At 38.9% G+C, this 12,736-nt stretch overlaps 1 protein-coding gene across 1 annotated transcript in view; it reads right to left on the reverse strand.

Moving 5' to 3' along the window:
- Positions 1–12,736, reverse strand: part of TENM4 (teneurin transmembrane protein 4) — a 1,506,484-nt gene that overhangs the window by 162,450 nt on the left and 1,331,298 nt on the right. Inside the window, exons 17-18 of the mRNA XM_056495278.1 lie at positions 9,720–9,934; positions 4,033–4,243 (exon numbers count right to left, since the gene is read on the reverse strand). Of these exons, the coding sequence (XP_056351253.1) occupies positions 4,033–4,243; positions 9,720–9,934 (426 nt within the window). The remainder of the gene's footprint in view (positions 1–4,032; positions 4,244–9,719; positions 9,935–12,736) is intronic.

The following is a 12,736-nucleotide window of genomic DNA, read 5'->3' on the forward strand; positions in this document are numbered from 1 at the left end:
CATTCTGGCCTACTGCAGGAAGGGCACATGCCTTTTGGTGTGTAGTGCTGGATGTGCTGGCAGCCCTTATAAATCACACTGGAGCTCATCTTGCATTTCAGTGGAGGAAACTACTTCCAGCAGGGCTTTTTATAGATGGTGGAGGGAGCAGAAAGAATAGTCCTTTTCTTAACTTAAGCATTGTCTCATGTAGAAGTTAGGAATGAGATAAAACCTTGCATCCTATCCTGGGTGTTCCACGTTTTTCCTGTCACTTGCTGTGTGACAAGCTGGTAAACAGTGATGCTCTCCTCTAACAGACAACTGATTTTGCTTTTACTTTTGATTTCTCAATGGCCCTGCACAGTCAACACTGCCTGAGCTCAACAGTAACAGCTGCTGGAAGACATTTTGACTCCACAGATGCTCTTTTCAGGTTCTCAGAAGTTTCTTGCTTCTACTGAGCAGACTTTTGGCCAAAATCTCTGTCTCAGATGTGCTGATTCCAGCTGATTCCTCAGCCTACTATTTTGCTTCACTAGACAAGATTGTTCTAAATAAATTACCACTATCAGGCATATAGTGGCAGATTGTGAATCCACAAGATGCTTCTTGAAGAAGTGTTTCTATTAGGAATTTCAGAAAGTGCCACCAATGTAATTTACAAAAAGGTTACTTTATTAATGGGCGACCTTGACTGCCCATTTACTTGTAATGAATTGTAATTCAGAATAATGGAATATAAAAATGCTATTAAAAAAAGCTGAAAACTTTTCCAGAATATTTTTTTCCCTCCATCTGAATTTCCTGTATTATTCAGAAGTATAAGCTCTGGCATTACAAGGTTGTATTCTCCCCAGGTTTACATTCAGTGCATGTAACAGGCACACATTTGGACACCACCTAAACCTTCAATGATGATTCCACACCCATTTAGAAAACAGGCCAAGTTGCCATCTCCTGCCCTCAAAATCTGTGCTAATGTTCCTGAGTGGATTTAGTTATAGCTTTATCACATTCCAAAGCTGTACAATGGACAGCCTCACAATTTATGAAATTAACTGTGTGTTATCAAACTGGAAATAAAGATGCTTTTTTCCATTTTTCTCCAGTTTCCACTAGAATAATGGAAGCCAAATCATTCCAGGCAAGCACTGCACAGTAATTGCAGTTGATACTGTCATATAGAGCCTGCAATGATTTGCTGGCTCTGAACAGCTCAGTCTGTTGAAACACAGCAGATAAGACTTGGAAAATCAGCACTCTTTCCATCCAGCATGTTTATTGCTGAAGTAAAAGCTATTGCCATTTATTTTGTTGAGTCCTCACTCACAGGGGATGTTTGCCTGAAGCAATGGCTGCACAGTTTGGCTTTATGAACTTATCATTATGATCACCGTTATCAATTTTGTGCTTTCTACTACTATCTGTGATTATTAATTAATGCTTCATTCATTTTCCCAGCAGTTCTATCACCCTCACAGCATCTCTGGGGAAATGTCACTCTCCTCAGTTTTACACGGTGAGCAGCTGAAGCATGAGCCTAGGCTGGGGCAGAATTAACACATCAATCAGAATTCAGGAGTTCCAGGCTGCTGGTCCTCTTCTCAGATCATTGGATCCTACTTCTTCCTGCATCACAGCTATACTTTTGAGACTCTTACTACAAGCCCTATATTAGTGGAATAATAAAGGGAGATTTTTTTAGGTGGTCTTGCCACAGGAAACAAATTAAATGGCAACTTGCCTCTGACAGTCAACACAACCCCTTTGAAGGTTCCTCAGCCTGCATAGACAGATCTAAGGCTCCCATCATGTGTGACTTATTTGTTTGGTCTTGCAACTTTACACACTTGTTCATAAGCACTGTCAGGTTGTTTTATCCTCTTTACTTGGGCAGTAGAAAAATAAAGTAACACTACAGTACCACAGTGTTTATGTACTTACAATCAAGCAACCATGTCTTGCCAGATTTCATGAACACAACAGAAAGGTTCTGAAGCATTAGAGTTACACAAAACACCTGACTGTTTATTTTTTTTTAACAAGCTGTTGAAATCTAGATTGAGGAGAAAGGTACCAACTTTTTAAGGCTGTTACAGTGTTTTTATGGTACTTATACAAATGCTGCACTTTTCTGGACTACTTCTAGCCAAGAAGCCACATTTTCCTACTTAAAAATATTACTTAAGTCTTTTTCAGAATGCATAGCTTGTACTTAAACAGGTTTTTTTACACTACAGCTTTGCGTTGATATACAGCTGCCAGCAGATGAAGTGATTCCCACCTCTGTAGCAAAAGAAAACTTCCTTGTTTCTGAATCACAGAAACACTGAATGATTCAAGGTCATCAGGGGACATACTGAATATATCATGGGCTCCATATCATGGACTGTTCTGCTTACCATGCAGTCATGAAGGTAGAGCAGAGCAAAACCAATTGCCTTGAATACAATCTGACATGCTTCTCACCCATACCATCCTCTTGATGCTCAAAGGCAAATTAAAAATGCTTTTTTTCTTCTTTTTTGTCTTCTTGTTTTTTCCCACATTAGTGCAATGAGGCCAAGAGAAAAGTCTGGCTAGAACACTTAACCATCACTTTGAAAACAAGAACAAGTAGTGACAGTGCTTTAAACGTGTTTTCTGCTGTTAGAGCCTTGCTGATTTCTTTCCTGTGATGGGAAATTTTGAACTGAAGACATTCTTAGACAAGGAAAAAAACTGCCTTCAGAAGAATACCTTAAGCTTTTGTGGTTGTTGTAAGTAAAAAATCAAATTACTAAAGTAAAATAAATTGAAATAAATCTGCTTTCTATAGAGTATGACTTCAATTTCGTAAGCTAATATACAACTACTTCTAGTGTTGCTCAATTGCAAACAAGACAGAACACCACATTTCCAGGTTTTAAATTTAAACCATAGTATTACAGCAGTTTCCATTTCTGCATTAGATAAACTTTAGTGCTAAAATGGAATATTGGGATATTAATGACTTTGCTTTAATAAGACCTAAACTTTTTAATTAATCTGCCAAGACAAATTACAGCCTATAGCTCTTAGGTAACTATTGCAGACAGCTGAGACTCAACACCAATGCCTCTGTTGGGAGAGGGATTAATGGCAGCTTTGGAATGAGTCTGCTTTTTTCTGCAAAGAAAAAAAGTCCATTAAACACTGTGGCTAGAAGAAAGCTGAGTGCTAGTTTTATGGACTAATCTTTAAATTACAGCCAAATGAATTTAGGCATATGAACAGTTTCAGCAGGTCAATCGAATTTAAAATTAAATATTACTGAATTGGAAACAGATTTAGATATTTAGAGGGTGGAAGAAGAATAATCAGTGTGCTGTCAGGCACTTACTGGCAGCATCTTTTCCTCCTTGGACACCAGCAAATCCAAACCTGTGAACTGAACTGACAGGGCATTTTACTGCCAGAGAAGTCAGAAGACCTATTTAGTTAATTTATTGTTAAGTAATCTCAGCTTCTTTCTGTTAGCAAGGAGAAACAGGGATTCCTGTTACTATGGTTGCTACTACCAAGGCTTCTACTGCACTTTATTTGGAATTTTAACCCCAGTATTCTGCCTGAACTCCAGCTTCAGTGATTTTGATGGTATTCAGTGGCAGGACTGTCTGTCTGTTACACAGAACTGTAGAATGGTGCTGCTGTATGCTCTTCAACCATTTCTACACCTCTGCTCCAGAAAGAGAAAAAGGCCAATCAAACAAACAAAAAGTCAAACAAGATCAACAAAAGCCAACTAAAGAAAAGGAAAATCAAAGTAAGAAAATAAAGCAAGGATTTTTCAGCTTGTAATCCGTGTTTGGCACTGGGCAGAATCTTGTTATGGTTATAGTTACTTAAAAGGCCTACAAAATACTTACTCAACATTTAGGGTCTTACAGTATTCAGCATGCTGCTAAATACAATCTCCTCCAAGCATTTTCTCCAAAACCACACAAAGCCATCATGCAATTTGAGTACACGTGTTAATACCTGGCCCTGAGGCATATTTAGGAGTTCAGGAATAATAGAGGAAATCCTTACCAATAGCAGTAGTAAGAAAAGAAACCACTTCCGATTCCTTGCCATCATTGTAGAAGGCTAAATGCCATATTCCTGAATCTAAGTACTGGATAAATCCTGTCTCGTGGCTGGCCAGGGGCACAAAGGCTCTGTGCTGCCGCTGAGGTCCTTCCAGGCTCCTCGCTTCCTGTGTCAGTAGACGTCTTCCATCAAGCAGCTCCACAAAGTCAAACTGAAACACAAGAGGGAGTGGTGTTTGTGTGTTTATCAGGTTTCTTTATAAGGTTTCCTCAAGCTTAGTCTCTTATTCTGGGTCTGCAGAAGCATCATAAACAGGATTTGCTCTGGTAACTCAAGTACTTTTCTGGACTACCTGCAAATAACCATTTTGGAAATAGCTAGTATATGAATGTATTTTCCTGTAATTACAAGAATCTTGAAATCCTCTTTGTTTAGAAGGTGACTTGCAGCCTATTGGCCTTACTGATGTGTTCTCATTCTGTAGAAATACAGGCAGGATAACTTGAGACCATGCCTCAACTGCACTGTAAATATGACACCAAGCAGCTTGTTATCTTTTTTTATGTCTTGGCTAATATAGAAAATAAGACAGAAAAATATATCTAGCCCAATTGGGTTGTTTGCCAGAGTTGCTAGGGGTCACCAAGGGAAAAGTAAGAAATATTTTAAAGTGAACTCTGGCAGAAGTTTTGCAGAACTATTTTGCTTAGACAACAAGGGTTTTATCTTAAAACAATAGGAAACGTGGTTAAAAGATCATAGAAAGTGAAGATGGAAAAGAGATAAATAATATAGAAAAGTCCCATTTAAGGAGTAGCTCTAGGTATTTTCCTCAAAAGGATGCATTTACTTTTTGCAAGGGTAGCTTCAACTGAACAACTGCTTTGCATTAATACTAGTATTATAACTCTTTTTAGTTCCCTATTTAAATAACCTTGCACTGATTTCCCACAATAATTGTATTTTGTCTGGTATTATATGAATGGGATGAGGCAGATATAAGCCTAGCAAACATCACAAATGTTAAATGAAGCTTACCTAATCTGACTTCTATCATGTGTTTAGGTGACCAGGACACCTCACAAGCAAAATCCAACAGCTGAGGCACTATTCAGCTTTTCTATTCCCTGACTTCACTTGGTTTTGCCTCTCTCATCCTGCTAATCAGGAAAGTTTGTGATTTTTTTGGCAGGAAGAAGAAAAACAGGCAGAAAGAAACGCCACTACTTATTTCTGAACCTGTAAATGTTGCTGCACTGAATGGCTGCTGAGTGTTAGTTGACTGTGGCACCAATATTTAGGCTGCTTATCCCTTTTCACTTTACTACAGCAAAATTTGGGTGCTTGTTATTAAGTTGTCTATTATGGTCTTCAAAGTCAACCAAGATAAGGACTTGATGACATGTTCTTTCATATGTAGGAAAAGTTAAAAAAAGTTAAGCTACTAAGTTAAAAAAAGAAGTGTTTATTTCCAAGAACATTTTGAGCAATAAGCTATATATGACACAGCTTGCATATCAAATGACAGAATTTGTCCCTAGATTATTTTAATTACGTATTTTTAATTATTTATTTACATGAAATAGTTTTTGAACTTTGCTTTAATTTTTATTTTCTTTTGGTTGTATTTCAGTACACAGATCTCAAATTTGGTGCTGGAGTGTCTTTTTGAGAATGTAAAAGCTGCCACACTGCAAAGGTCATTCCTTTTGGGTGTCTATCCAAGTTAGCTTTGCTAGAGACAGCGTTTCTGTTTTGGAAAAAAATATGATGTAAATATAAATTATAAAAATAGACAATCTAAAATTTAAAAATACAGGGCAAGTATAAATTTTAAACATGTGTAATTAAAAATGCACATTTCTGCTTCAACTGTGCATCAGGCACAGCACTGACAACTGGGCAAGAGAGAGGGGATTGTTCCGCTCTCCTCTGTGCTGGGGCAGCCCCACCTTGAGGGCTGGGGGTAGTTCTGGGTGCCACAATATAAGAAAAACATTGATCCCTTGGATAGTGTCCAAAGGAGGGCCACGAGGATGGTGCAGGCTCTGGAGGGGAAGCTGTATGAGCAGTGGCTGAGGGCACTGGTCTGTTCAGCCTGGAGGAGACTGAGGGGAGAGCTCACTGTGGTCTGCAGCTTCCTCACTGACGGGAAGTGCAGGGGCAGACACTGATCTCTTATTCTCTGTGGTGACCAGTGACAGACTTGAGGAAACAGCCTGAAGCTGAGTCAAGAGAGGCTTAGGTTGGATATCAGGAAAAGGATTTTCACTCTGTACACTGGAACAGCCTCCTCAGTGGTCACAGAAGTTCGGACAATGCTCTCAGGCACATGGTGTGATTCTTGGAGTCTCCTGTGCTAGGCCAGGAGTTGGACTCCATGATCCTCACAGGTCACTTCCAACCCAGCATACTCTATGATTCTATGAAAACAACAGAAGGATTTAAGAGCATACTGGTTGGTTTGAAAGATGCTTTGGGACCCAGGTGTCTGTAGCCACTCTGAGCATGAGCTACTGCCTAGGCTAATGCCTCATCAGGTCTCAGTGTGACCATGCCTGACACAGCTGAGCAGAACAGTGACAGAGGACATCATCGTGGTGTCTGGGTGCTGGGAATGTTTCAACAGAGCTGGAGTTTGAGTAAGGAGCACATAAACTAAAGAAGGTAAAACCAGTAAGAGAAAACCCTAAGTATTTCCATATTCATTTTGAAACATGATGGAACAGCTTGACTCGATTTTTAAAACAGAACTTAAGAAACAATAGGTAAAGTTCACTTCATCAAGTGCTGACATCTCCACAGCAGCTTGAATTAGTTTTCTAGATTCACTGGATTGCAAGTGAAGAGACACTTGTAGGATGCAACCTGCCTCATTGTAAAGTAGACATCTAAGAAATGTCCTGTGGATTTTGCTTACAAGCATCCACTTCCTGCTATATATTAGATGTAGTTAATTAGAGCTTAGATGAAAACAATTTCACACTCAGGTACAGTGAGCTGCTCTTGTTCCACTCCAATCTGGGTTATGCTTACTTAAGGGCTATCTGCCAAAAGCAAAATGTTTTTTTTATAAATACTTGCAAGATGCTGCTGCAGATGTTGATGAATTTGCCAAGCTACTAGTTACTAGTTGTAAATAATAATTGAAGCACAAATGGATTGGAGTTTATTTAATTTTAATACATTCAAAGATTTTTCATAGGCAATTAGTTACTGCCAAGGAAATAACTGATAAAATACCATGTTAATCAATTCAAATGGTTCAAATGGAAAAATGCCCTCTGTAAGCAATGAAGACCTATCCCTAAAATTTATGATTTATTAAAATTTGGTGTAGGTTAAAATGACTTTTAAAAAGTATTTGATCTAGGAAGATTAAAACTAATAGACCATAACAAAATTGTGTAACTTATTATGATTTGTTGAGAAGAATGAGAATAAATGCCTTTTGTTAACAGCAAACTGTTTTGGGCTTCTGCATGATCTAATTCTAAGACTACAGAAATCTGGAGCTGACATTTTCTTCCTACTTATTAGTGACCACATTTGTTGGCAACCTAAAATAGAAAAGAGTCACCACAGGCAGAGAAAGTTTCCCAAAGAGAATTTGGAATAGTTTGTTATTTTAGCATGGATATTGGAGCATTGTATTGGGTTTGCACAGCCAGGTTTTGGTAGCAGAGGGGGCTGCAGGGGTGGCTGCTTTGAGAAGGTGCTGGAAGCTTTCCCTGTGTCTGACAGAGCCAATGCCAGCCTGCTCCAAGACAGACCTGCCACTGGCCAATGCTGAGCCCCTAAATGATGGCAGTAATTGTCACCTCTTTGAGAACATACTGAAGAAGGCAAAAAAAATTATTGCACAAAAATAGCTGCAGCTAGAGAAGAGGGGAGTGAGAATATGTGAGTGGACCAATTATGCAGACACCAAGGTCAGTGCAGAAGGAGAAGCAGGAGGTGCTCCAGGTGCTGGAGCTGAGATTCCCCAGCAGCCCGTGGAGCAGACCACGGTGAGGCAGCTGTGCCCCTGCAGCCTGTGGAGCTCCAAAGGGGAGCAGAGATCCCCCTGCAAGCAGCCTGGGGAGAAGACCCATTCAGGAACAAGTGGATGCCTGAAAGAGGACTGTGACCCTGTCCCAAGCCTGTGCTGGAGCAGGTTCCTGGCAGGACCTCTGGCCCCATGGACAATGGAGTCCACACTTGAGCACATCTGCTTGCAGGACTTTTGAAAATGATCCCATGATGGTTTTCACCTCATGGGAAACCAATGACTGCACTCCATAGAAAAACTGAGGTTTTTGTGTTAAATTTTATGGTTTTTTGCTTGAACAATTGAACCTATCCATGTAATAACTTCTGTTCCGTAACAAAATTTAAGAATGATAATGCAGAAATAAAAGGAATACAGAGTTCTGATCTAAAGTTAGTATTATGCAATCATGACTTGAGTCTTTATTTAACTAACACAGGATTTAAAAGTTATAAATGTTTGAATCTCCCTGTGAAAAGAGACTGATTACAAAAGGGAAGTAACAGCATTACTGTGGCAGTGAAATTATGATGTGCTGATCCTACTGGAATATTTTAATTCTGCAGAAAAGTAGGCAGAGAAGTGTAGATTTATGACACCTCTTTGACAGAAATAAGTTGGAGGTGTGTTAATATGTACAAAATACCGTATTATCCACAGAGATCATAATAGACATATTTGTTTGTTAAGAAAAGGAAAAAAGGCATCTCTAGTATTTTCAGCTAATAGTAGAGGGCAAGGGCAAGATACACTAACACAAACCTGCTAATTCTTTGATAACATGCTGATGCAAGTGGGAATAAGACATTTTGCATTACCAGTGTATTATGCCCTAATGCATTCATCAATCTGGGTAAGAGTAGCTTAGAAGCTGAAACAGAAAGGAGAGAAAATAATGTATAAAATCCTCACTTAAGGGGATGGTTCTTCAGAGCTTTACCCACAAAGTGATTTTTTGATGTTTTTTGTCAAAGTGTGTTAAAAAAAGCACCTGCTTCCATTTTAGTACTACAGAATAATAACTGGATCTTGATTTCTGCCTAAGTTGGTTGCTTTCTGTGAATTGGTTTTCTTTTCTTATACACTAATTACTTGGCCCTGACAAACCCCAGTCTAAGCTGACAGTCAGCATACACCATGTGAAGGGCTGGCTCAAGGCATTCCATTAGGGAAGACAGAAGTGAATCTTGCTCCTGTTAGGGTGACCAAGTGGGGTCTTGCTGCTCTTACCATGAGATGGGAAAGACAGTGGCTGGAAAGAGAGACAGACCTGAGGTATATAAATCTGCTTAAGAGAAGATTCCTTTGGTTGCAGCTTGAGTATGGCTGCCTTTGTGCAAAGCACTGAATGGAGAAGGTGGTATCTTCTGCTGCTTGGAGCAACCAGCTGGTATCCTCCATGACCACCAGCCTCACAAAAACCTTCTCCTCTGGCAGCCTGCTGCCTTAGGCAACTTCCTGCTCTGCCCCTGCCTACAGCTGATTAATTTGTGTTAATTTTTTCAACTCTATCTTGATTCTCATTCTCTGGATAAATGATCCTGGGCATCTTGCAAGCAAGCAACAAATCCTTGAAAGAAATAGATGAAATAAAACAATACATCATGCAAACATAAATTTGAGACAACATAATTTAATTGAAATAAGGTTCCATTACCTGTGTGTGTGATGGTGGGAGTCCTTTTCTGCCATAGATGCCAACCAGAGCAGCCTTTCCTAAAGACACATTGAATTTCAGATGCACTGGGTGGTCGATGAACACCTGAGATCTCCAAAAGATACCAGGAGGGATCTTCTGTGTGGCTCGTCTGCCTACATCAATTTCTCCGGAGTCTATAAAACTGTCGTCTGGAAAGAAACTACTGGGCTTTCCTGCCAAAACACAGGAACAAAATTCTTGAATTAGTCTTTAGATCCTGAGAGTAATCTAATCATACTGGTATCTCTGACACTGATCTTGAGAAACAGTCTATTAGTGTCCTGAAGTCTTCAGAGTACTAGGTCTAGCCAAGCCATACGATTATGGGAGGGAAACTAGCAGGATTATTTCTGGCTTTAGTAACTGTTTTGCTTGAAAACATGAGCATGGGAAGAGCAACCTGGAGAAAAATGGCCTTTTGTTTAAATTGTTAACATCAGAGAGTGTGTAATTACATACCAAAGATAAGAATAAATCATCTGACATTATATCCTAAATTAACATAAGTTTAGGAATGGAGAAGTCATCACTTAATTAGTAAAGAGAAGTGTAGCAAGAATGAGATAGACGTGCCACAGAGTGGAATGGTGGTGTGGAGAACAGCAGCATGAATGATGCCTAAGTGAGGAAAGGAAAAATGTTCTCTATTAAATTAATTCTTGACAATATTTGAATTAGTAAAAAAAACGAAGCTATTAAAAAAAGGACTGAGATAAACAAAGGAGACCATACCCTGCACTTGAGTAGTATCTATTAAGAAACACGAGAGGTTTTAATTTGGTTTCAATATAATTTGTAGAGTATGCTATTAATATCTATTCTCTTTCAGAAGACAAATGGAGGCATCTTTTTCTAAAACTACCAGGCTGGAGAGCCTGGGTATTCAAATGGGATCAGGACATGCCAAAATGTCCAAGGGAGTCGGCAGGGAGGCTGGTACCTCTAAAAACACACCTGAGGAATTCCAGGTTAGAAATTTTTGCAGTCATAACTCCCAAAGCAGGTGGCTGTTTCAAAAAATCTGGACCCAAAGGAAGACCAAGGAATGAGGGGCAGAATGAAAAATCAAATGCCAGAATGCTCCCTTTTCAGCCTGTGCTATAACCAGTGACCACAGCTTTGGCTGCAGGGCACAGGGATGATGAAGGCAACTGCTTAGGAAACAGCCTTTATTAAGGACACTTCTAGTGGAAAAGCATGCAGTAGTGTCACCTGAAAGATTCTGGCTTTAATAAAGAAAGCAACATGTCACCAACAAGGACTAATTATTAATTTTGGAAATTCAAATAATTTTCCTTCTTATCTCCATGCCATTACAGCACACACTACTCTGTGTTTCATGGAGCAAACAATTCTAGCAAAATGAGAAGGAAACTTCCGGCTGCATATATTTGTTTGTAGGAAAATCACATTATGAATTTTTTTCTTCCAGTATCTACATTTGAGAAATTGGGAAAAAAAAATCCTTTTCCATCTACAATGAATTTATGTAAAATAGTCTCAGAATTTACTTGTAATGCTGAAAAGGTGACCTGTAGAACACTGCATTTTATTGTTTCAAGCAACATTCCCTTTAAGATTACATAATTTTAAATACAGTATTGCCTCAAATTTCTCCACATACTATCCCAACACAAACTGTCCTGGAGAAACAGATGTAGATTGCTAGCTGTCTCTGAAAATCAATATAGAAATGATATCCATTTTAACTCTTAAAGATGGAGAATTTTCCTTGGAGATTTTTGGCTCCAGTAACACTAAAACCTGATTTAAAGTCAGCAGCCTCTTAAGGACACTGCTGGAGCAGGACTTGATGGTATGAGCTCTCTTGGGGCAGAAGTTTTATGCATATCAGCACAAAAGGTGTATATGCAAAGGTTGTACGTTCACACAAAAAAAAGCTACTCCTAATTTTATAAGATCTCCATTTATTATTGCTCATCACTCTCAAATCAATACAGGGGGGAAATCTGCTGACTTTTTATTCTTTTTCAGTCCATGTACATATTAAAGGAGATAATCAGAAGCAACTTAGGTAAATGGGCATTCCTTCTGAATCCTTCCGTGCTAATAGAGTATAATTGCACAAGGAAAATCAACCAGGTAGATTCTGAAGGGAATTACTTTATCAAATGAATTGACAGTACTTATTTGGCATACTAAAATTTTCTTTTCATCTGTCAGGATTGTAGAATACAGTACCAATGTCTTCATGCAAAGTTTCTTATTGCACTACTGCAAGATGAAAAGATTGAGGATTCTGTTAAAGAAGAACTAAAGATATCACATGTTTTGGTTCAAATGAAGGATATATTTTTTTCTGACTACTACTGACATGTTTTATGGACTCTTAGATATTCAGATGAAAACCTTAAGTATTTGATATGCCCCATGATTGTTCATTAATAAAGGTTGTACATCAGAGTGAATCAGGGAAGGAGAGAATTTAACATGACAGATGTTGCTATGCAAGATAGAGCCTGGAGAAAATGAGCACAGGGTGTATTCTGTACAAGAGAGCAGCACTTGCTCATGCAAACGAAAATGCTTCTGTGATTGCAAAAGACAGTCTCACAGAAATAATTTTTTGTACACACAATTACAAAGTTTATATCTCCTCTTGGTGCACAGCTGTATGTCTGAGAAGCAGCTGTCCTAAGAGCTGTTATCTCATGTTGCCAGAGGTTGAAGCTTGTCCTGATACAGAAGTCCAAGGAGAAACTCTCTTCACCAGCCTGAATTTAGTCCCTGAAATTCCTCTGTGTTTCACCAGTTGTAGCCTACAGTAAGATTAGGCCCTATGGGACTGGATACTTCACAAAGAAATTACAATGAAAAAAGCCATTTGAGATTCTAATCAGAAACTGGCTTTTAATCAGAATACCTGACTCCTTAAAATTAACTACAGGTCTGAATTCTTAATTGGGCTGTCAATTACTTTGCTGTTTCTGCACATTACCTTGAACTTTTTAGTT

Source organism: Oenanthe melanoleuca, chromosome 1 (assembly GCF_029582105.1).
Source record: "Oenanthe melanoleuca isolate GR-GAL-2019-014 chromosome 1, OMel1.0, whole genome shotgun sequence".
Lineage (NCBI taxonomy): Eukaryota > Metazoa > Chordata > Aves > Passeriformes > Muscicapidae > Oenanthe > Oenanthe melanoleuca.